The following is a 25,621-nucleotide window of genomic DNA, read 5'->3' as shown; positions in this document are numbered from 1 at the left end:
GGCTATCCTGGACAGACAGGGATAAAGTGCAGGTGTACAACTTGCTTGTGGACCCAGGGTTGAGCTCTGGAGAAGTCTTTTCTTCTTCCCATCTAGCTCTCAGAGACACTGAGGGCTGGAGACAGCAGCCCTGTCCTTTTCCCCATACTTTTCACTGTTACCATAGGGCTATTTGCTATTAATGTGGGGCTACTCCAGCAGGGCACAAGGAAGAGGATGCATCCCGCTGGGAGCTACGTGGGAAACTTCACCCTTTCCTGGCTAGAGGCAAAAGCAACTGCCCCCTCTCAGGGGCGGTGTGTGTCTCTGAGGAGCGAGTGATATGCAGGCATGCACAGGAGTCACTGAGAGAGAAACATTGGTGGAGGTGCCTCCAGAAAAGAAAATACTCATCCACATGGGACTGCCTCCTTGCATATCTTGCAGAGGGGATGCAACCCTTAGTCCTTAGCTCTAATCCGGGGACAGATGACAACCACACGGTTCTATCAATAAGACTGATGCCAAAGTGTAGGACTGGTCCAAATCCTGGCAGAGAGGCCTGTGTTTGTCCTTGACCTGTTATAAGCAATGCAAAATGCTCGTACTTTCCCTGTAGATTGTGTTTTTAATAATCTTTCCAGTTTATTTCCATTTTCTCTTATTGTCAACCTGCTGTGCTTTATGTATAGTACTTCTAAGAGCCCCAGGTGTTAAAATGAAGGTGCTGAGCTGTGCAAGCCTGGAAGGTGTTCTGAAAATTTTTATCTCTTTTTCCTGCAGATTTTGTATTTCCTTGAGGGAAGAGCTGGCTCTGGGCTGGGAGCGTAGGAGGAGTGGGGTTGCAATGGAGCCCATTTCAGTCACAAGCAGTTCAGTGTCTCATTTCATTTTTCCTTCAGTTCTGGAAGATACTACTGACCTGAGGCTCCCCAGCACCAGCCCATGGAGCTGGGGTGTCCACGTGGACTAGGGAGGACAAACTGCTCCTAAGGGAGCTGAGTCACAGGCAGGGGAGAGTCTTAAGCTTTCAAGTCCTGGATCTTGATTTAAATTTGGAGTCAAACAGGGCTAAGGAGGTTTGTGGAGCTGCTCTTCACTGTGTCCCTTTACACTGATATCACGGCTGATATGCACAGCTACAGCGTGCATGGGAAAAGGCTGCCGAAGGGCTCAGTCTCAGGTGGAAAATAGCTATAAGGGTACGAACCTTAAGGTCATTTAGCAGGGCAAAAGATACTAGAGATTGGCTCATGTCTCTAGATTGATACAAGAGAAAGAGACCTTGATTTAATTTTAGCATAAGTAGATTAGGTAAGATTTTACTTTGTCTTCTTCACCAAATCTTTTGCAAGCATCATCATTTTGTTGTTTATTTTGCAGCTATAAATAAATTATTTGTATTTTACTTCAGCCTGGCTTGAATCAGATAATCAGATAAAAATAGAGATCCCTTGCTCAAGAACATGGGTAACCCATATTGAGGGCACCTTTACAAGTATTTCAGCTCTATCAGGTAAGCATCTCCAGCATAGCCAAAGGGCAGGGGAATGGGACATGGCATTTACTACATGAGGAAGAAGAGAACACACAGATGTCGGGGGAGGCAGAAGTCTTTTCTGGTGGTATCTCTAGATATAGGGACCCCAGAGCTACATAAGAGGTTTGCGACAGTCTAAGTTGGCCTAGGTTTTAGGTGAGAGAAAAAAAAATAAAGCACTTGCAGAGCTACAGCTACTGCAATTGAATGAGAGTAAGGCAATGTCTTTGTAGGTCTGCAGAGCTCCTAAGACATGAAGAGTGAGAGGAGAGCATCCCTTAAATCTCCTATAACACGGGTGTCCCAGAGGAGTGAGGAATCCCAGCAAGGCTTCGTGTGTGGCCTGGTGCCCCCAGGCAATGGCTACGAAAGGCTGCTGGCGAGGGAAATGCTCTCCGCCTGCCAACCACCCTTACATTTGTCTTTGCCACGTAAGTCGGAGCCAGCTGTTCCCTCTGCATTCACGCTTCGATCGTCGAGACAAACATTAACTGTTTCCTTCGCACAAGGTTTCCAGGCAGGAGAATACAGTGTACTCGAGCCCCTGGGACTCCCAGGCATCAGAACATATTAAAATGAATAGATGAAGACACGTACGCGCAGGGGAGAAGACTCTGCTTTCCTTTTCCTTTCCCTTGAAGGGCCCTCATGAAGCAGCTTGACCGTATTTGGAAGTCATGTCGCCCAGAGCTGCACGACAGCAGGGCAAGGTGAGGTGCAGTGCTAAGACATGGGCAAGGCTGGGTGTTTAGAGGCACGCAGTGTGTACATACACACACAGCAATCCAGAGGTTACCAATATGGGCTGTGTTTTGCTTTCATCACTGTCCAACACCACCTAACTGCATTTCCCAGCACTTGGGACATACGATTGCTACTGCCCCTCTTCTCTTCTTGGGTGGCCAGTATCAGGCAATGTTTGCCCCTAGGAACATGCAGGGACTGACACTGGACACGGTGTTCAAACTGGGGCGTGTTGGCATGTGAAAAAGAAAAAGATGCTTTATCAGCTTTCCTCCTCACCCTACTAGTGACGCCCAGATTGCAACTGCACACCAAAATGAAACTGCTGACCATGCTCAAGTAGCCCAGTGTTTGGAGGACTCTGAAAAAGACTTTATGCAGAGATCTTTAGTTGCAGCCTCAACATGATCTTCACTTACCTTTGTTTTTATCTATTATCAACTTTGTTCCCCAAACTGCATGAACGTAATGACTTTGTTCCTTTCACCTGGGACCAGAGAAGATATGAACTGCAAGCCAGCATCTCTGATCCTTCCAAACTGTGGTTTTTGTCTGAGTGAAAGTTTGCAGCACCCTAAGTAAGATGTTCTTGAACTTCTTGCATTTTCCAGGCACTTAAAAACACTGGAAATTACCATATAATTGAAAAATGAGCCTGTTTCTTAGAAATGAAGTGTAACCAATAGCCTGGGTCTGCTGACTTAATAGAGAAGCTTAACATCATTATATCTATATTAATAACAAGGCCAGCCAGCTATTAGCAAGAAAAGTTCATTCATTGCATCTCTCTGACACTTTCCAGCTTGCTTTTTTTCATGGCAAATGAGTGTTGCTTGTGCTCATTTTCTATTCAGATAATTCCCATTAGCAAGATAAACATATGGGTGAAAGAGCTTACTTTTTTCTACCTCTAAATAAAAGCTGGTAGCAAGATAATGATTAAAATAATTTTAATCTACCACAGAGGCAAATAAAAAGACAAGCAGAATCCATAAAAAAAATTGCACCTGCGCAAGACAGTGGAGAGGGATCAGAAAGAGGGGCCCTGGAGCCCTGACACGGAGAAGTTCAAGTTTCTGTGGTAGCTCACCCTGAGCCGAAGGAGACTCGCTAATGGATATCAGCACTGAAGGGCCTGAGACACACGGACAAGCAGCTGTGCTTACTGGAGTCTTATTGTATTTATTCCTATAGCAAGCTCCTAACTAAATCACATATAATCCCACTCAACTTTAATACTGACCCACAATTTTGTTTTGAGTAAACATCTTAGAATATGAGGCATCTTACACAGCTTGGACGTATTTCACTGACCAGATGAGCTTAATATAATATATATATTAGAGGTGTTGATATAACACTGCTAAGGATCTGGCCCATTTTTCTCTTTACTAGTAGATAATGTGTATGCAACAGGTTAGTTCATCTACCTCACAAATTCACAGCTAATTGGGTAATAAATATTACCAACTCAGCAAAGACATCTGTTTTGCTGTATATTATACTTCTCTATCCCTGACAGAGCTACTGCGGTGGTGGCAGTTACACTTCGTGCTGCAGGACTTTATCATGTGCCCTCTTGCTCCACCCCATTGCCACACCAATAGCAGCCATCCTTCTCTCCTACTCAGTCAGAGACATTTTTAAATTTAATATCATAACTAACTTTAACTTACTGTGAAGTTTGATATCTGTTTCAGATCTGAAGAATGATCAGTGTGTCCAAAAGCTTATCGGCTCTTTAATTACATCAGTTGAACCAGTAAAATAAATAGCCTTTTATTTTATTTTTTTTTCTCCGTGCAGACTTGTGACTTTCTTCCATCTGCCTCAAGCGTAACAGTGCGATGAGTGGCAAACCATAATTTGTCCTTAGCTTCTCAGGGAAAGCTATTCAATTTCTGATGCAAGGGGCAAGTAACTGAAGCACAATGCTCTTTCACGTAAAACAGATGGCAATCAGATTTTTTTTTCTTACAAGCCTCCTCAAAAAATGATCAGCCAAATCTTCTTCCTACAAATCAATATCCCTGCTCCAGAGCCAACATTCAGCATTCAGAGTGGTAATGCTCACACCAGTCTCTAAACAGCAGGCTGATACACCTTTTGTACTGGTGAGTAGGTCTGCTTGCACACTGCAGGCAGAATTTGTAAATATTGACGTAAACCCCCAAACGCTGCTGGATTTATCCCTGTTCCTGATTCCTCTGATTCCTACACTAGTGACTACTTCATGTATTTGTAGAAAACTTTCTTCCTTTTGTAACTGTTAGAGAAATAGATTTTCATGTCTGAAACTTACCCTACACAGAAGGATAAAGCAAAAGACAATGAGGTCCTCGTATGTTAAGACTTCTCCGTACTGCAGTTGCAAAATAAATGCTGAGTGGCTGATGAGCATGCTGATGCATTAGAACACAAAAGCAATTAAAAAAAAAAGACAAGAAACTTGAATTTGTTTAATTTTATTGGCTCAGGATATGCCTGTGTTTTTCTTTATTTTTACCCTTTTTTTTTTTTTTTTGCTAACAGTTATTTCTGGGAAAGGAGTCCAGATAACAAAATTAGATTAATTGCAGTGGTAATAGTATGTTATTAAAAGGTTTTAAAAAGTCACTGTTAAATAAAAAGCAGGCAATAGTGCTAACCATTTTTGGGGCCATGTCTTTTTTCTCTCCCTTTTTTTTTTCCCTTAGAATTTTTTTAATAGGAGGTGTTTATTTAGAGCATTTTCACCAGGCCTGCAATGACATTTTCAAATCTCACTTACTCCCTGTGCAGCTGGCATGTTGCATTCACCTCATGGTGGCATGGATGTAATCTTGTTTGCGTAACCAGTCACACACAAAATCAAGAATTACCCTAACACATGAATGGGGTATTCATTGCTTGCTACATCCCATTCGAAAGGTTTCATTCACCCAATGAAGAGGGACAAATAACACAACGTGGCCCAACTGAAGTGACACAAAATTAATTAACCTAATGGCTGGAATGTGGGTTACATCAACCATCCAGGAAATCATAAGCAGATAATTAACGGTGATGAACAAACAAAAGCAGCCTATTTTTTTGCAGTATACTTTCATAAATATGAATTAAAAGAATAAAGAAGAGAGAGAATAAGCCAGCTAGGGTAGGATGTCAGAAATCCTTGGAAATCATCTTCAGTTTGGTCTCCTGAATTGTTAGCACTAGTAGACTATGCACTGGGGACAGGGTCTGGTCCCCTTGGCACATTGGCCACCCCTGTTTGATGCAGTTCTACCTCATGATAGAGGTGAGACACAGATACTTCTGCTGCTTTTCCTAACTTGCATCTGGATGCAGTATGGAGCTAGACTGTATGAAATCTAGGTGCATTCGAAAAATGAGAAGAGAGAAGCTTCCCTGTTAGAAAACAGTTAATATAAAATCAGCCTTGAGGTGATGTTGCAGAATGATGGCCTTCCACATGGTGGTAATTCTGGAAAACAAAATGAAAACAGCAAACAAACAAACAAAAAAAACAATAACAAATTATATGTAAATCAGACTTTTGGACATCATGAGAATTTATATGGAAAATAAAGGTTCTGTTTAAAGAAACCTGGTGCTTACAGACTGTCTTTACTGTGTTCTCTCTACTCATGCTACTGATCAGTTCCGTGGGTTTCCATATCTGGAAGAATGATTGGCAGAGATTTTCCCCTTGCTCTGCCAGGATCTTCTTAAATGGTACAGGAAGATGCACATTGGTTCATTGATGTTGCACATTTAGTTCTCTCTTTCTTTAGAGACAGACGTACCTCTGCATACCCATTTCTCTCTTGAAACATTTGTTTCAAGACTCTGCAAAGTCCAGGTGCAGAAAAAGACAAGCTTGTGAGGATGCATGTGTGTTTGGACAGAGATCTGACATTTTATGAGTTATAAAGGCCTGAAAAGATAATGATTGGGTTCTACTGTTTGAAATGAATATTGCCAGCTTCACTACCAAATAAATCTTTAGATACAGAGCTGATGGGGTACTTGCTTCTATGGACAATAATCCTCCTACTTCCCCTTCCTTACATTATTTATACCTAACTGATATTTTACCTCTTATGTTACTGGTATCCATTTATGAGAAAACAGGGAAACATTTCTTTCTGTGGTAGCTTTTTTATGTTGTGAAGGAGGCATTTATATTAGAAGGCATACAAAATGACCACTTTTTGGCTTGAAAAAAGAGCTTTTTCTTTTGTCACAAATTGCTGTCTGCATTTTACGATACCGTATCGCTCTGAACAGCTGTAGTCTAGTGTAGGGACTGCCCTTCTTCATCTATACGAACATGGTCCTTAAATGGCTGTAGATAAGCAAAATCAGATCCTCACTGAGAACATACCGTCTCATTTCCATGTGCAGTGAGTTCATTTTCAGTCTGAAATGGGCTTCACTGTAAGCTAAAGATACTGGCAAGAAACAAAAAATGTCCCAAGAGAGACAGGCAGTGCCCTATTGAAAGCTCTGTCCCTTTGGCCACACACTAGGATCAAATCCACCCCTGAGGAACTGCTATTAGTCACGGGTGCTTACTTGCATCTACAAGGGAAGTGTTTTCTTGGTCCTGAAGTGATAACAGAGGTGACTTTGAACCTTTGAAAGGTCCCTGGGCACAGGGAGAGATGTGTGAGCAATAACCTGTGCTTGGTATTTCTCCTGCAGCATAAGGGCTCGCGGCAAAATCAGGATCCTGAATCTATGTGTTTCTGAACTGCTCATTCCCATTCAGGTTTCATGCCGCGAATCCAGTGCAGTTCAGGCTTGCAGTGCTCCTTGCTGACAAGGAAAGAGGAATCCCCTGCGCTGTGCGTGAGCTGCCGATGCAAGGTGGGCTGGACTTGACAGATAAAGGGCTCAGTGCTTATCTGCCCTGAGCTTGTTCTTTATGAAGGAATCAAATAAGGAAGGAAAGATGACTGACATCTTTGTAATCCCCTAATACTAGCTCATTTAGCTACTGGAAGCTCCTGAGTTTACTCTGTTTCCTACTGGCTACAGCACTGTTGGTACCAGCCAAACAGCCTGCAGAGTATGCAGTGATCCCTCCTGCCACTTCCTTCACCCTACATGTAATTCTGCTTGAAGGGAGTTTTAGCATGAAGATATTTTTCCAGGCATTTGTTTACCAGCTCAGTCTGCACAGAGCTGTGGAAAGGGGAGCTGAAGTGAGGAGGCCAAGTGGAGCCTGTGCTCTCCCCTGTGTGCTGCATGCCCAGGTGACACTGCCCAGCACTCCACAGGCGCACGAGTGGCTGGGGCTTCTGACCTAGGGAGGAGACAGTGGATGCCACATTATTTTATTCATGACTCCAGCGAGATAAAGAGGGAGGTGATAAAGCTATATCTGGATTTACATGTAAAACCTACCCATTGAAATGCTTCACCATTTTCAAAAACCCTGATTAAAAAGTTGGACCTTACTTCTAGCTCCAAGCAGGCAGGGACTGCAAAGAAGACATGCCTCTCTCCTCTCACTCTTGTATTGGGAGAATTTTACATAAATTAAAATTAATGCATTTTTTCAACTAGGTCAGTGGAATGTAAATGTTCTGTTCCAGGGAGGATTATACATCATAACTCAGTTAAGGGACGCACAGCAAAGATCAATCCTGGTGTGTTTATCAAGCAGAGCCGTTTACAGCACAGAGCAACCAAAGTTTTCCTGCTAAACACTTCACTGCAGCATGTGAAGGCTCTTGGGGCTGAAGAAGGGGAAAAGGAAATGAAACAGGACCAAGAATTTAGTATGGCTCTTGGGAAATCTCAGAATCTTCTTTGGCTTATGTCTATGTATCAAATGCGGTCATGAAATCTGTGTGAATAAAACGCGGCAGCGGAAACAGCCCTGTCTCATTGCTTTTTGTCTCCAGTGGGAATGTGCCCCCTCATGTTTGCAAACCAGGCGGTGCAGCTCAGGACTCCACGCCAAGATGAGCAAGACTGAACTTGTTCTGCCCCGCGAGCACAGCGCTAGGCTGCTCCTGCCTCCAGGAGCGCAGGCACTGCCGGGCACAGTCGCAGCCTGCCCCACACATGCCCCATGTCAGCCCTAAATGCAGGCACTGCAGCACTGACCTGGTGCGTCTGAATCCTTGATGGGGTCCAGAAAACAGGAAGAAATTATGTCATACATCTCCAGGGTTTAAGTCTGCTACCTGATAATTAAATCGGTTACCCTGACTATATTGTAACTAGTATTCAAATGTGTGCAAATATTATACACAGGGCTGTAATACTGTTTTCTGCTCTGTTTTCTACTCCTCTTCCAGTAATTCCTGCCACACAAATTGCCTTTTGACTGTTGCAGGGCAATGAGTGATGTCGCATCACATTGTATTTGAGGTCTCATTTGGTATCCCACATTTAGGTTCTATCGATTATAATTATTTTAAATATATAGCATTACAAAACAGAAGTATTGGATTGATGATTGTGTTCAGCATGTGACACTATGGAAACGGTCCAAAAATAGAGCAGGGGCAGAAGGGTACACATGGATTTTTGTTTTTCCCCCAGTGGGTGATGTAATTTGGAAGCTAACAGAAGCCCATTTCATTTCATAGCCCTTGTTTGTTAAATTGGATAAACAAATAAAATAAACAAATAGGTAAAATAAATAAATAAATAATAAGGAAATATAAATAAATAAATAAATAAAAGCAGGGAAAAAAAGTTACAACCCCCATATATAAGAGTATTTCACAGCAATGTTTATAGATGGAAATATTTTATATATCTGTAATTATTGAGACGAAGTGCCTGATAGAAGATCAAGATTCAGCTTATGGGCCTTGTTATGCTGACCCCATCCCAAGAATAAGGTAACACATGTTCAGTGCAAAAGCCACTATTGCAAAAATCTTCAGATACTTCAGTATATTAGTCACTGTGTGAACATGGAATGGCAAGAGCAAAACTCTACAATAAAGATAGTGTAACACAAATAGGAAAAAAAAAATTAAAAAAAAAATTCTATGGCAAAATCATTCTCTAGTCTTCAGATATGCCAATCCTTAATTTTGCGTGGGCAGCTCAGACCCAAGAGTGAGATCTGTAGTCTGAGACGTTCCAGTTGAGGTTGGTAACTGCTTCTGTACGTGACACACACAAGCTGAAGAGGTGTCAGCTTATACTTACTCTTTCAGTTCAGGAAAGTACTGATGTGTCTGAGTTTTCCCCCAACGGGCCAGTTGTTTTAATAGTGCCAGGTCAGGTATATAAATAGAAGTAGCCTTTATCAACAGTTGCCGTCCTACTGCTAACCTGAGGAACGCCAAGGTTGAGCCAAAGCATTGCTTGTGTCGCTGTCTAGGAGGAGAGATCCTCACTGCAGTGTACTCACTGCCTCCCCTTACTTACCACCTCTGCAGTATACTTTATGAAAAAAAATACAAATCCTGACTGTTTTGTATATAAAAGCCTCACAGTTTATCAGATTTTCTTGCTGAGGTAAAAATAGCACTTCAAGTAATAAACATTCAAGCTATTGATAGAAACAGCCACAAACACTTCTTAATTAATATTAGCCACTGAATATAGAGTTTTGTAAGCGAACTCTCACCTACAAACTGCTAACACATTAAAAATCTGGGTGAATTTCTACAGTCTCTGTGATGGATCTGACCAGGTTCCCCAACACCCACTGACTCCCACACAGCGTATCGTGGAGCTGTGCACATGCCCAGCCTCATGATGCAAGGATATAACTTGTGCAGCAGTGACAGCCTCTCCTGTGTACCAGGTTCACTGGTGGAAGGAAGGAAGGAAGGAAGAAAAATGATACATGTAGTATTAGAGTTGCAAAAACTGGCTTGATCGCCCAACTTGGACAAGCCATTTGTAATTGCATTTGAGATAGACAAATAAAATATTCATTTTGTTTCATTACTAGCATTCATTCTGCAAAGGATGGTTGAATAGGCTCTACTAGGGCCATAAACATTCATAAATATATTGTTTATTTCAATACCTTGCTCTCCTGTTTTAAGACCATTGCGCTCTGCAGAAACATGGACCAGACCCTGCTGCCTCCTATCAATACCCCTGTAGAGACTCCCAGCGGACATCAACACTGTGCTGACTGTACTATGATTTCCCAAACAAGCACAATGCTAATTCCTTCCACGTAACCAGGCCTTGTATTTTTAACAGAAAATTCATGGAGGACCTAATTTAGCACCTGTAGAAATCTGTGCCCAACTAAATTTCGGCTTCAGTGGGAGCAGGGAGCTCAGAACTGTAGTAGCACATACCTGAACTCCAGCAGAGAAAAGGTCCTAGCAATCAATGCCTTGCTTACTGTTGACTTCATGATTTATTCATTTTCTGCACTGCAATATGTACAGAAAATCCCATTTTCCTTTGAAACTCTTCCTGGTGCTTTAAAAAGCAGGACTGGGCCCAAAGAACAGGGCTTAGGCATCTCCTATAAGAGGCTGAGCTCATGTAGGCCACACTGAATTAAGGAGTTTTGAGGATGCTCAGGGTTTTACTCACCTTTGAACCTTCTGCATCCACGAGAGATTCTTGAATAAAAGAGTTTTTTGATTGCTATGGCTATGTATTATGTATCTTTTAAAAAGCAATCCTGCATCAGGAGAGTACCTCTCAAAATCACAGTAAAGAGCTGCAAAGAGGAGAAGGGATTTTCCCCTCCTTAATCCCACTGCATTAGTTAAATATATAATGATTAAAACATTGACGTTGGCTTTTCCGAGCAGAGTTATACTGTTTCTCTGAGTGCTTCTGCCCAGACGGAGAGCAGTGCTGTGGGATTAGAGCAAACGGATGAAAACAAACAGCACAAACTTCAGTGTCTGTAGTATAGGCGGTCCCAACTTGGTTCCCACAGTGCGCTCTAGCGGTGCCTTAACGGCAGCCTCAAAACTCAGCCGCAGGGCGAGCGGTGGTGCAGGTGCCACCCAAACTCTGCCCCTCTCCCTGGGGGCCCTCAGCAACCAGGGGGTTCAGGGGAACTGCAGACTTTCCGTGTCACGGAGAAATCAGGTACCAAGCACCTGACTCTTTTGCAAGAACAGAGCAGTGGACATAGCAGGGATAAACACACTGATGTCACTGGAAAGACAGTTGCTGTGAAATCAGGTTTTTCCAAAAGACAGGGGGTAAGTGGGCAACTTCCAAGAGCAAATGGTAGCCAGGATTACCTTGTAAAAGAGATGACCTTACCCCTGTCCCAGAAAACACACTGGAATAGGATTTCTAGAACAAGATTTCTATCTGGAATTTGTGGCATAGGATTATTTCTTTTCCTGTAGTCTGATGGTTGGTTTCAGACACTTCTTCTGATACAGCTCACAAAAGAATAAATTCTTGAGCATTTCCCTGCTAAAAATGGCTTACATTTCCACTTCAGTTTCTTTTATAAGCGACAGCATTACCCTGAAATTATTCTAGAAATTGAATGCTCCCTATTGCAATATTTAGTTTGCCAAGTCTGAGAATCTGCAGAAAATGCCCTGGGACTGGAATACGGTTGTTTACACATCAATGTGAGTATAATTCAAACAGCTTTCAAAATTATTAGAAAGGTAAGAAGAGTTTTAAATGATACACTGACCTTTCCTGTCATGAAGCAAAGGCAGAGCATCATTCATTGGTCCCATGCGGGATTATCCATAATGCTGCATTTTACGTGGCAGAGGAGTATTTTCTCAAATAAGAAACCTTTTATTAGCTGGTGGATGCAAGAGAGTAGAACATTTCTCGTCTACCTTGCCAGGGAGTGAATTAAAACTTTGCAGATAAAAACATGGTTGGTGCTTCCTAACAGTTGATAGAGATGAATAACAAAAGCAAATGAGAAAGGATCCAAGAGAGCCAGAGCTTTCTGGGAGTTATATCTCCTGTGTGATTCCCGGCCCTGCCAGGGTAGGAGCTTGTCTTGCATGAATGTGGTCCTTTGCATCCAGCAGACAGCAGGTGCATTAAAAAATTACAGAGACAAATAATGCTGACAGAGCGCTCACAGAGGAGGCTTCCCAGCGCCTGAAAGAGACTTCTCTTTCCTTGGCACCGCGAGGGAATAGCGAATATAAACAGCCAGAGCCAGGAGTGCTGGCTGCGTGACAGTCCTGGGGTGGCCGCTTGTGCCACCGGGCACCGCAGCGAGGACAGGAGCTCCTACAGCCACGGCACTGCCACCCGGGCAGCTCTGCTTTGGCCCCTGATGCAGCGTTATGCTCTCCTCCATCCCCCAATAGACACGGCTTCAGTAAGGTCTCGTTTTTCTCTCATGAAACTATACTTTCAACCACTTGTGAAGAGGCACAGCCAGTGCCCAGATTTTGGTTCTCCCTGCTCCTTCCCAGCACCAGCTCCCTGGGGTGAGGAGGGGTGAGGAGAGTCCTCAGTTGAGCTGTGAAGAGGGGGCAGATTTTCCTTCCGTATCAAGAGCACGTGTCTCCTTCCTTTAAAGCCTTTCTGCAGAGGGGAGTTCATCTCCTAGAGCATGGAAACCTGGAGCTGGGGCTGCAGCCTGGGAATTAAGACAGCTGCAAAGCAGGAACATGCTGTGCCTAGGCCACGTCTGCTCCAGCAGCACCTCTGGCCGAAGGGTGGCTGGTTGGGAGCAATGCTGCCTTGAATCATACATAAAAATGCAAGATAGCATGAGCCAATACATGCTGTGAAATAGAGCTGTGGGTACTTTTTTTCTTAATTGTCTTTTAAAGGAATTCTCATCACAAAGCTGCTAAAAATGCATCTGTGCCTATGCTAGCAAAGCTGTGCGCACCGCAAAGTACCGTGTTTGCTGCTGGTGTAAACCAGCAATGCTCTGCTCAGATCAGGTGACAAATGAGCCCTGGGGAAGAAAACCACAGTGGAAGCACTGGGAACATGTGTCTGCGTTGTGCAAAGATGGGCAGGCACAGGGAAGGGGAGGTGGTTGGACTGCCCCCGGGCTTCCCCATTTTCAGGCACAAGCTGGTACCTCTGCAGGGAGCTGGCTCAAGGCAGAGCAGGTCAACACCCACCCGGGCTGCCCAGGCTTCTCCCACCACCTTGATCCCCTTAGCTGCTGCCCTTGGGCTGTGGCTCAGCGCAGCACCCGGCTGCAGGGCTGGAGCGCCCTGGAAAGCACAGCAGTCACGCAGCACATGGGACCCCAGCCTTAAATGCCTGGCAGTGATTTCATTGCAGAAGTGTCCAGGTGGAGAGACGCCTGGAAAAGCCCTGGCCGAGCAAACAGGGCAGCTCAAGGGTGCCTGGGACAGGCTCTGGCACAGCTTCTCTGCTGTAGACTTGAGACCAAGGCTCATTTCCCATCTAGATCTTAGATCTTGCTGTATCTTTCCTTTTTTTTCGTGGTCTTCAGCTATTCAAACATGCATATGCATGTCTGTATTGTTTTTAAAACCCTTTTGCAGCATTTCTCTATAACAGAAGCTACATATAGTATTTGGCACTCAGCTTATCACTGATTTTGAAATACTTAATCACTCCAGAATTATGTAAAGAAATCTATATTTGGCCCTGCTGCTCACTGCATACCTGCTGTGTGGAGAAACAGAGAACTTAAACCTCCAGAAGGATCAAACCAACTCCAGGCTCATTTTTAGACATTATCTGATTTACCAGAAAGAAAGACAGTGAAAGGCAGTATGGGCTTTGATCATGTCTAATTAGAGAGTGTAATATTGGATACAGACTCTTTTCCTGCCATGACCTTGTAATAGTTTTTTTTTTTTCCTTCAGTGCAGATAAACAAAATTTCCCTTAAAGAACCAGCTGTGTCCTGCCCGCAGTCTGCAGAAGAATGGCATTAGTCACGTGCGGTCCAACACGTAGCACAATTGTAAAGTTCGCTCTGTGGGACTGACAGGAGCTATTCATGTCAAGGCCTTCCACCATCTGCCTGAATGGCAGTGCCTGGGTAGCAACGGCCCCCCTCCTCGCTCTCGCTGCCTCGTCCCCTCCCTCCGCACGGCCTCCGCGCTCGCTGCCCGCTCAAAGTCCATCCCCAAGTGCAGAAAACTGGGGACTGAAAGCGAAGAGGGGGTGTCACTCGGGTCAAAGCAGATTGCCAAGGCAAAAAAATACATATAAAAAGAGGAAAAGAGCCAAAATTTCATCTTGTAGGTAGGCCAAATTGCTCTTGTCCTTGGAGGAGAGGTGTTGACTCCAGCAAGGAGTGAGAGCAAAGGGGACTGCCAGGCAGTGCAGGTCCCAGGAAGGACCTGCAGTCCCAGGGAGATGAGACTGGGTGGAAAGCAAAAGATCAATGAGGAGAACAATTGAGGAGCATTTGAGAGAGTCTCTGACTTTCAGAAATCACCTTCTATTTTCTGGATCAAAAACAGTCATGGATTACTTTATACCTTTCTTCCTGTATTTTACCATATCTAGGTGAAGTTTCCATTTCTGGCCAGCTGACAGAGAGCAGCCTCTGGCCTTTGGCTTTGCTGTAGGAAGCAAACCCATCTCTTTCAGTCTCCTCATGCAATGGAGTCTCCACTCCCTAGTAGCTTCCAGCTGCCCTTCTCTGCATTTCCTTCACTTCAGATTTGTCTTTTTTGAATTGCTCACAATATTCCAGAACAAGGCCCAGAACTGTCCTATATAACGGTGCTAGTACACCTAGAAAAACAAACACCACCACCTATTGCTCTGTCCAGGGCTGTAAATAAATGCTCTTCTATAGGAAGAAAGGAAATGTGGATTAAACTACTGTCAAAACAGTGACTTCTGCATAGTCTCTGTACCGCCTCACTGTTCACTAAGCTGCTCTTTGCTTTATAGGCCATTAAAATAATGCCGGTAATTTGCATATTCATGTTATTAGAGCTGCTCGATGCACTCACTGCTTAGCGATCACCACCCAATTAATGGCATGCATTGAGTTTACTGGGCCTGTTCATGCACCTCAAGTCAGACTGATGCTGGAATACCTTTGCTGAAAGGGGCCTTCAGTGTGGAAATAAACAGCGGGAGGCTTTGGTATAGAAATGACTAAAGGTTTACTTCATTTACAGTGAAGTATTTAAAAAAATACTTCCCAGGTATTTTTTTATTCAGTCTTTAAAGAAATGCTGTATGTTCAGGAGAGGTCTGGATGTAGCCTTAAAGCAAACAAGTTTAATCTTGTGTCTTACTTACCGAAAAAAAAAAAAAGAAAAGAAAAAAAAAGAAAATACAAAACTCCACATTCCAAAAATTCCCAGGAAGGCAGCTGTCACAGGGTGACATGTCAGATATGAAGTGGCTTTCCAGCTGGTCCCTGTCCGCATGCTGGGAAGGCATGTGGAGACATTTTTTCAATAGCTGTGCTTGTTTGACACGTTCACAGTGGAAAATGATGTATCATTCCAGAGCCTTTGGTTGGTGGACACTTCAAAGTGCATTGGATCCTCGGAGAGGAGTGCCCTATTGTTAATTGTTCCTTTCACATGTACATTGGGATGAACATGGCAAGAGCAGAGAGGAACAAAAGGGCTCCGGTGGCCTCTTAGAGAAAACCCTGTGCAGCTCAACCTGAGTCTGACCTTGAAAGGGTGGGTTGCTCTGTTTTTTTAAATCCTGCTTGCTGGTTCATTCCTCCTCAGCTCCCGGTTGTTATCCAGCTGCAGGGGAACAGGACACTGCAGCAGTGAGCACAGACTTCCCATGAAGGGCTCTCCTCTGCAGTGGCAGCAGAGCAGGGGGAAAAACAGGTACAGCCAAAGCCCTGGGGTCTCAATGCCGGACACTAGGTGAGGGACTGAGCACTGTCAGGGGAAACAGGGCTGGGCTGGGATTCAGACTCCACAGTCGCCATCTCTCATGGATGGATGAGGATGAGCCACATCCATCCTCTTCAGCTGTACTGAACTCAGCCTTTGGGCTCAGAGCGCAGCCCAGGGGCACCAGGCAGATTGAGTGTCTCATAGGATGTGATTTCCCAGACATCTCCTTTCCTCCTAGACATATTTTATATTATGTTATTAAGTATATATATAACCAACATGTTTGTCTCTCAGGAGACTGCATTGTGCAACACGATGTCCATGGGTTCAAATGCTCTTCAAGCAGAGGAGGCAATTTGTCTCTTCAGCAGTGATGTGATGCCTTCATGTGCATTTCTTCAAGTTAGGTAGACAGAACTTCTTACTGTAGCTTCAGCTGCAGAAGAGGAATCTGCATTAGGCATCAGGTGTGCATGGACAAGCCAGGCTCTGCTTAGTGTATCAGGAAACTGCTCAAGCAGTTGACAGGAAGCTGCCCAGCAAAAATGAGCTGAAGGGAGAAGACTATAGAGAGATTTGCACTTGATGGAAGGTGCAACAGGTACAGGGTTAGCTACATTATGTCTCCTGGGACAGGAATTGCTTGTGGAGCAGAAATTTTGATAAAAGAAACCCTAGTGCCCTCATCAACTAGGGGAAGTCTTTCTGGATGGCCTTCTTGCTATGTCAACTTCACCTGTTGCTTTGGCCAGGAACAACACAGCCTCAGGATTTTCTGCTCTCCCTTTGGAGTGAACAAGAAGGTTGCAAAACTAATCTCAGTGCTTGCACATCAAGACGAGAGAGGCAGACCTGGTGGAGCTAATCAGCAGCATTATTGCAGTGCGCAGCAATGTCAATGGCTTTGCAACATCTCCTGTCACATGGCGTCCTGGCAACTTCACTGGTTTCTCCCCAGTAGACTGAAAACACCCTGAGAGCTGGAGTCATCACATGTGGCTCAGACGAGACTGAGAAAAACAATAGGTATAGGGACAGCTACACTGACCCCACCAGTGTGGACCACTGATGAGTCCTTCCTAAGGCCTTTGCACAGCCTGGTGAGCATCATACCTCACATGGCGGCCAATCTGGATCACTGTCCTGCTCTGAGAAAAGCGAAAGTAAGAGAGATACAGTAAATGAGGCGTAAAAAAGTGATTTTTGGTAGGCTTTTGCAGTCAGGCTTTTGAGGCCACACATCAGTGATTAATTGCAGCATGGAGGTAGATTGGGTTCCTGATGCTGCTTTCCCCACAATGATAGATGTATGTCTTTGACCTCATGTGTCTCTCTGAAAATGCACAAGACTTGGGACATCTCCGAGGCACTGCAGGATGCTGGAGGCTGGAAAGCAAGACCGGCCATGGAGCCCTCACGTGCCCTGGCCCGCGGTGAGGCAGTGGGGCTCGGAGCTGGCATGCAGGCCGGCACGAGCTCTGCATCGCTGGCATGCCCTATGTGTGCCTAGGACAGGCATCCCTGCTCTCTTCTTTTCCTGGATGAGAGGGTATGCATGGTGGGACTCCTGGTTTTCCTGTGCTATTAAGTTATTGCCACCCTTTAGGACAACCCTGCAAGAAGGCGGAGGACTCGCATAACTCTGGTTCAGTAAAGGAAGCAGCTCAATTAGCATTTCACACGCCTTTTCTTTCCTCTCTTCTTACCTTCCCTGCAGCGGGCATGCTTTCCCCTTAAAGGATTGTCCTGTTTCTGCTCCTTGCCAGCGTTGGCAGGGTGACAGTAGTCGAGTGTGCAAACTTGTGCTATTGTCCCCAGGCCAGGGGGAGTCATGGAGACCCACTAATATGACACAGGAAAATGTTTGCTGATGGCAATTCTATGGGCTTTGTCTAACTCTTTCTCCATCATGACGACTCGATTTAAGTCTCTAACTGTTTGACTACAGATGCAAGAGTACTATCCAACTCCATCCTTTTGTCCGGGTAGTTTGAATGGGTAATTCAGCTTTTGTGTAACTCAATTGAGGGGGCAAACATAAAGACAAGATTCTTGAGCGCTCAAGCTCCCTTTCCATGGATATCTGCACATCTCTTTAGAGATTTGTTCCTTTCCTACCTTTTTCTGACATCATCCTCCCCTTTAAAAAAAAAAAAAAAAGAAAAAAGAAAAAGCTCCGATGGGGAATGGTTAAAAGTAGGCTAGCCTGGTCCCCCGTATTACATTGTCCTATGCCAATGAAGCATGGTTCGTATCAGCCCCCAGACAGCTTTCGGGGAGCGCAGAGAATAGGGCGTCTAAACTTTCTTAGCTCATCATCAACATTTTCTCTTTGGATTGTGCCTTTTTTTTTTCTTAAAAAAAGAGGCCTTAGTAAGGGCAAAGAGAGTAGGGGAGAATGGTAGAAATCGCAGGGAAATGATTGTATTTATTAGCTGTCTTTCTGTGACTGTCCCCATGGCAACAATTTGTGATGGCAAAGAATGTGAGAACGGGGAGGCTAATGCCTGATTGGGATGCTTTGTATTTGGCAAAGTGGCTTCTGATTGGCCTGGGAGAGCCCCCGAACTAGAAGGAGTCGATATTCATTCAGCTTACTCAAGTGCTTGCTAAACTGCTTCTAAACACTCGCGGGCTCCAGCTGCCTCTGTAAAGGTTGGTAGTGTATAACCTGCGTAACAAGATTAGCCGGGGAAGGGGGCTCGTCCCAGCGGTGCTACAGTAGCAGCCGGCGCGGGTGCCACAACCTCCTGCGCGCCCGGGTGAGTGTGTGTGCTCAGCTGCGGGGACGCGGGAATCGCCTCCGAGCTGGACGTTACCTAACAAGATTAACCGTCGGGCTCCCCGGCACGAGCGAGCCAAGCCATGCGGCTGTGAGCACCCGGGCGGCGATGCCGGGGATGCCGGGCCACGAGCACGGGGCATCGCTTGCCTGCACGGGAGAGAGCTGGCAACTGGCTTGCTTAGCTGAGAAGTTTGACGTGTTTCTTCCCTCCTTCCCTCCCATCCTGCCCCACTTTGCTTGATGCTTTTTGATGCTTCGCGCTTTAAATCTGCCCATCGTGTCTCACAGATTTGCCAGAGTTGGAAGAGAAGGATTATAAACTTTTAATGGAAATCTCCGCAAGCTGCACTCTGTGAAATGGCATCAGACAGCGAGGTAAAAACCCTCCTGAATTTTGTCAATCTGGCCTCGAGTGACATCAAAGCGGCTCTGGACAAATCCGCTCCTTGCCGCCGCTCGGTCGATCACAGAAAATACTTGCAGAAACAGCTCAAAAGGTTCTCCCAGAAATACTCCAGGATCCCACGGTGCCACCCCAGCAAACCAGCGGAGTGCAGTGTGAAGAGGGGTGCTGAGGAGAGGGGTCGTGGCACGCAGCTCGAGGCGGCCGACTCCAGCCACCACTGCAGAGCTGAGAAGGCGCTGAGGGCTGCCGAGGCGGAGGAGACCTTTCCTGGGGAGCAGCTTTTGCAGGAGCAAAATCCTGAGCCCGCGAGGCCGGATCAGGTGCCCATGAGGAAGAGACAATTGCCTGCCTCCTTCTGGGAAGAGCCCCGGCCGGCACAGAGCCTTCTGGCCAGGAGCTTTCCCGATGGCCTGGGCGGGCTCCCAAACTCCGGAGAGCCTCTTCCTTACGAGGAGAAGAAAAGCAGACGGAGCCCGGAGGCTGCAGGCCCCGAGAGTCCCCATGAGCCCATGCTGCATGGTGGCGAGAAAGACCCTGCCAAGGCCCCGGGGCCACCCGCGGCTGGACGTGTGGCTGCCTGGACTTGCTGCCCCTTCCAGTGCCCCGGGCAGCCTTTGTACCAAACCCCTGGGGCGCTGCCGCCATCGCCCTTCCCGGGCCTGGCGCTGTGGCGGAAAAGCGCAGCGCTGCCGGGGGAGGTCCAGCACTTCTGCAAGGAGGCGGACAGCACGGGGCAGAAACTCTACAGGCCCGTGGTCGTGAAACCCATTCCCACCAAGCCGTCTGTGCCCCCTCCGATTTTCAATGTTTTTGGCTATATTTAGCGGGGTGAAAGGGGGTAAGCGCCGGGGGGTTGTGACTTTGAATACAATAACGCCTTAACACGTATTGAAATGTAACTTCAGGCGCTGGTCGGGAGCGGATAGTGGTGCAGAGCGGCGCATGTGCAAGGAGGGTGGTTTCGGTCTAGGGACAGACAGCGACTGCATGGGGCTCCCTTGAAGAGGCTGGGGCAAATAAACAACGTCAGTGAATCTATGCGGGCTTGGTTCTCCTCTCACTATGCGGGTGTAAATCAGGAATAAGCCTTACGGAGCCGGTGGCATGAAGTGCAAGGCAAATCAGGCCTATTTCTTTGGAGTGCATTGTCTGAGCCATGGCAGGTTGGGCTAAGATCCATCCATAATCTGCTCTTGCAAAACCTAGGAGACCTCCTCCATGTGGGAACATCTTTCTGGGGTTGCCTTGCAGCCACGGCAGTGAAATGAGATGAATTAAAGTCATTCAAACAGTTTTTGTGCTTTAAAGTAATTCCAGAGAAGTCAAAACACTTGGGTCACTTCCTTTGGCATACAAGAGACTGGAGTGGACAGTATTTAATGTAAACACTATGTTTGTAAATTGGTTTAAGCTCTTCTTATATGTAAATATTGAGAAAATTAAAAAAAAATAAAGGAAGAAAGGAGGTAGTTTTATCTTGGTCATTCTGCAAATGGAGTTGGTTTATTCTTGCCCCACTGAGTAGAGGCAAATTTTATCTGTAAGTGGTGGTGAGACGTGAGGCCTGAGATCCCTGCCCATTCGAGTGATATAGATCAACAGCAACTCTTGTGAGGCTGGGAAATTAGCTAGTGTTCATTGAAAGCAAACAAAAGCAGAATTAATTTCTGAGTGTCAGCAGCACAAATGACAAATCATGTTATTTGCTGAATATAAAAATACAAAATATGACAGAAAAGTGCACAGCATTACATGTCTTGACATCTGCCATCTCCTATCAAAGATGATCTTTCATTTTGTGTGATTTAAAGATGCTATTATAAGATCTGACTACAAAAGTGTTTATGAACTCAATTACTTTAATAATTGCTTCATTAAAGTTACTTTATAAAAGTTAACAGGGGATATTCTTAAACATCTCTAAAGCCTATGGATAATGAAGTGCTAAGTCACAGAACATGAGATCTGAAAGCTTTCATATTGCAGGTTTATATATCCATTCATTTATGTAGTAAATGGTGATTCACTGAGGCGGAAAGTAGGAATGCAAGGAATGGACTCTGATCATCCAGGGCCTGAACCAACTCCCACTGGAGTTAATGGGAACTTCTTCCAGGACTCAGCAGAAGGCAACCTTGACCTACACATTCCCCAGCTGGCATAGCTCCCTAGGACTCAGGCTCAGTATCTCATTGAGGGGGAAAACTGGCTCAGCTGCTTTTGAGGATGATGCAATCATAAGAAAATGAACATTTTAAGCCTTCTAAAGTGTAACTTTGGGTCTTCTGGTGGTGTTTGGCATCATATAATCAGGTTGTAACTTTAGTTTGGATATGCACTAACCTCTGGCCGAAAGTACCTTATTCTTTTCCTAAATCTCTCACTAATCACACTCATGTTTACCTATATGAAAGCAAGAGCTGTAATGCATTAGTCTGGTAGATCAAAAGTAACAACAGAAATGGTCTTCACTGATTTCCCTCTGGTACCAGCACTTACTATGTGTATCAAACCTGTGTAGACCACATTTATAGGAGGTGAGACAGAAGAGACACAGGCGGGAGTGGCATTGGTAGCACATACCTGCAACTACATGCAATGTGCAGGGTGGTAAAGAGCGAGTCTAAGTGCTAAAGGTGCCCAGTCAATACTCAGCCCAGAGGTGCAGCTAAGAATTTTGTATTTTGGGGTGGAGTGGGGGAAAATGAGGACACTCTGTCCCTCCATTACTCTGCCAGAAATCAAGGGTATCACTCCTTTATAATTCAGTGGGAGAACTATGGCTCTGAATCTGTGGAACTATAGCTGAGGGATGTCTTCACATGTAAAGAGCTACATTTTCTCACATACTTAGTCTTGTGTTGCCACTGTAATACAGATGCTGAACTCTGTCCCAGTGCTGCCACCGCACAGTAGCATCCTTGGCATTATTCTAGATTTCCAGTGGGGTGAGCAGAGGTGGTCATGGAAAAATCCACAGGTATTAGAGTGATCGCTGTGGCCAAGTGCACTTGGTTGAGTGCAGGAGAGAAACTTTGAAATGCTGCATATTACACCAGAGTATGGATTCAATCAAAACTGGAATAGTTGCAAAACTGTCTCCTTGCTTACAATGCTTGCTGTTCTTTCACCCCTGCGTTTACCTACCTAATTATTATTAGTCCAAGTTTGAGCTGATTCACACTTTTCTTTGATATTTTGTACTAAGTCATGCAGTGTGGTATTCAGGACAGCTGCTAGTCCTTCAGAATTTACTTGTTTATTCATACTTCGAAAGATCAAAATATATCATTCAGAGCTGCTATTCACTACAACAATGCAAATTTAAACTGTTAACACCACAATAGCTTTTATAAATAATGGGAAGGGAGAGGTGAATGAAAAGGCTTTCATACAAAATAAAATAAAATATCAAAAAAGTGCACAAGAACATAAAGTGAATTGCACATGTTGCAGTAAAAAAAAAAAAAAAAAAAAAAAAAAAAAAGTACAGTAACCTGGTCATGAAATACTCCTAGGATATTTCAGGAAAAGTCATCACCTCTGAAGAAGTCTATCATGCTCTGTAAAAACAAACCACTTTACTCTGCACTGGAAGCACTGATCTGATTACAAAGCCGTGTTTGTTTGAGTTTGGTATTTGCCATTTCACAGTAGCTTCTAGACAGATAAATTCAGAATGAGTTTGTGCAGATTCAGTCTCACACATGAAATATTTGCGTCAGCGGTCAGCGTGTAAGAGGTAGCCAGCTCTATTTCAGTGCAAGTATATGTAAACTGACTGCAAATGTTTTCAATAAGGATCAAGCAGAAAGGTTATAATATCATAATTACTATTTTCACCCTCTTATGGACTTGTTTCCTTTTCCCTTATTCTGCCCTTCTTCCCTTATTCGTCTGCCCTTATTCTTATAAGTGTGCCCTTCTTGCTGTTGTAGTATGTCTACACCAAATTAATGCTCTCTAGCTCGGTAATATACTTGATCAGGACAAATGTTTGAGAGATACCAGAACATGGGCTTTCCAATGGACAGGAATATTCCTTGGCTGAAGAAATGGACTTTGTGTGTTTCCTCCACCCAAACCCAATTTCAACTTTCCAAGGAAATGTAAAAAAAAACCCTGTGATTTGTGAGACTTTTATATACATGATGGTTATGGTTCAGGGCAAATTCTCAGCTTGGGATGGTTTTTGAAAGCCTATCCTTGTGGTGTACACATGTAGATGGTGATTTCAAACCCTTCCATTAGCCGGTGGTCTCCATGGCTGTCACTGCACACCAAACAAATGTTTATGGACATAGTGTCTGTCAAGTAATATTGGTCTAAAGAATTCCTATCGCTATTCCCTTTCCCTCCACGCAGTATTTTAGTACCCTGGTTCGGTTTATAAGGTATCTCCATGATCAAGGCTCAGGAAAGCTGCACTGCTCAATGCCATGAGGTGTCTGAGATATAGTCTGGGAAGGTCTTTTGTAGACAGTGTGGCACATAGGGAATAAATAATGTTTTTTTTTTCTTTTTTTTTCTTTAAGTATGAACATATTTTCTGAAGTGTTGGTCTGCAGGAACAGACTCCCAAAACCCAGAAGAGAGTTTTAGTGACCCATTCAGGCAGCTCTTCTCAGTTCTGAGAACACTGTCAGTCAGCTCCTAACCGGTGTGGCTGGCAGGCTCCATCTTCTGAGCCTGACTGTGTGCCCATGTGCTGCAGGATTGAGCCAAGGAGATAGCACAGCTCCCCTCTAAGCACCTCTCACCCACCATGCAAAAGTGTTGAGGTTCATGCCTCACAACAGAGACACATCACAATCTGGTAATAAGGCCACTTGCTGGACAACATTTCAATAGTAGAGAAATCTCAGTCAACTTTCCAGAGTTTGCAAGATCACAGTTGAGTCTGAACTGAAACTGTTATTTCTTTGATTGCTTTTATATTTGAGAAAGGGACAGCTGTGGACAGAACACAGTTAGCTGTAACCATTTCTGCCTCTGTTCATATCCTATTCCGCAAGTGCTAAACGCATTTCAAGACAGTGCATTTCACAATCTAAACTTATGTGCCCAAATATGTCCGCATGGGTGCAATACAGTTTTAGTTCTGTGCTAAGGTGTGAAACTCCACACAAAGAACACTTGGTGCAACATATTTTCCCTACTTACAGTTCTGATTCCATGAATGGTGTACCACCCAAAAAGGAAAACTTATCTGTCAAATCTCTGATGGGAATCCAACCAAACCATGCTGCACTGTTCCTTTCATATCTAAGATAAAGAGCAGTGTGCTTTTACACAGTGCCAAATTTTAGTTCTTCCACCATTACTTAGGTGTCTGACTAGGAGTGAGGGACACAGTGGTTCAGCAAGTCACACCTGTCAACAGAGCTGTAGTCGCTGCCAATAACTGTTCATGAGCTCCTCAGCCTCCCCAGCTGTGAGGGAATGTGACTTGTTAAAAACCTCAATAAAAGAATTTCACGGACAATTATAGCAGTTCAACTGATAGATGGTAACTTGTTAAGCTGCCATAAATCAGTTGTGGATCTCAGCTGTAAGTAGGTGACCTATATTTCAAAGAAGCTGAGAACTTTCATCGGTGTCAGAGGATGCCAAGACATACTCTGAAATTCCAAACTCAGGTAATTCAGGGCTAAATACTAAACCTTTTCTTCTACCTCAGTAATATTTGACACCAAACATGGTCTCACGGTCTTCAGTGGAACTGCACCTGGTGTAAACAACTTCACATTGTTCAGGCACCCGAATTAGGCTTAGAAGTCTAATTTAGGGTAATTGTTTTTATAAATTTCAAAGTTTGAGTTTTATCATTTTCAAATAATCTCCTCCTTCTACTAATAGTATTGTCATTGCCACAGTGGTCCAAGGAAGTAAGAGAGCCGGGGTTTGGCGGGTACAGTAAGATCTAGCATAGCAACAGATCGAGGTGGTTTAACAAAGATGGCATATCCATGTCACCTTGCCTCTCCACTGCATCACTGTTGGTTCATGTTCCTCTATGGTTTCATTATTTTCTGACACTAGCTTCAAGACAGAGTAAAGCTACTGTTTTTAGTGCACCTACTTCTAATTTACACCCTAAAAATGAGCTCAGAGTTGCTTTCAAATCTTCAGTCCAGAAAATTATCTCAAAAAGAATTTAACCTATTTCTTGCAAATGAAATGCAATATGAGCGGTGTTTTCTATCCATAAATACAGTTCTTACATCCTTCTTAAATAAACCTTCCCATGGCTTTTAAAGGAATCAGCGTTTCTCTGTTCTCCCTAATATTTATACAGTACTGTGCTGAGGGAAAAAGAATCTACTGAAATGTTCTGCACTTTGAATATTCAGAAATCAAGTTCTCTATTCAAAGGAAAGGTCATCAAAAAAAGAAAAAAAAGTTAAAGTGTTAGTCAAAATATCAGAGAATTAGTAACCAGCACACTGAGCAGAAAT

General features: G+C 44.4%; 2 protein-coding genes across 2 annotated transcripts in view; one reads left to right on the top strand and one right to left on the bottom strand.

Moving 5' to 3' along the window:
* ITPK1 (inositol-tetrakisphosphate 1-kinase) overlaps positions 1-6,884 on the bottom strand; it is a 461,734-nt gene extending 454,850 nt beyond the window's left edge. Inside the window, exon 1 of the mRNA XM_088539707.1 lies at positions 6,877-6,884. The gene's annotated coding sequence lies outside the window, so the exon portion shown is untranslated. The remainder of the gene's footprint in view (positions 1-6,876) is intronic.
* Positions 6,885-18,659: 11,775 nt separating this feature from the next.
* FAM181A (family with sequence similarity 181 member A) lies at positions 18,660-19,987 on the top strand. Its single transcript, XM_010212432.2, has 2 exons — positions 18,660-18,734; positions 19,046-19,987. The coding sequence occupies exon 2, from the start codon at positions 19,115-19,117 to the stop codon at positions 19,985-19,987; it is 873 nt and encodes a 290-aa protein (XP_010210734.2). The 5' UTR covers positions 18,660-18,734; positions 19,046-19,114.
* The last annotated feature ends 5,634 nt before the right edge of the window (positions 19,988-25,621 follow it).

The sequence above is a fragment of the Tinamus guttatus genome, unplaced genomic scaffold (assembly GCF_059628265.1).
Source record: "Tinamus guttatus ecotype Peru unplaced genomic scaffold, ASM5962826v1 Tinamus_guttatus_pri_ptg000048l, whole genome shotgun sequence".
Lineage (NCBI taxonomy): Eukaryota > Metazoa > Chordata > Aves > Tinamiformes > Tinamidae > Tinamus > Tinamus guttatus.
Note: the sequence above shows the minus strand (reverse complement) of the source record. Positions and strands in the feature narration are given on the sequence as shown.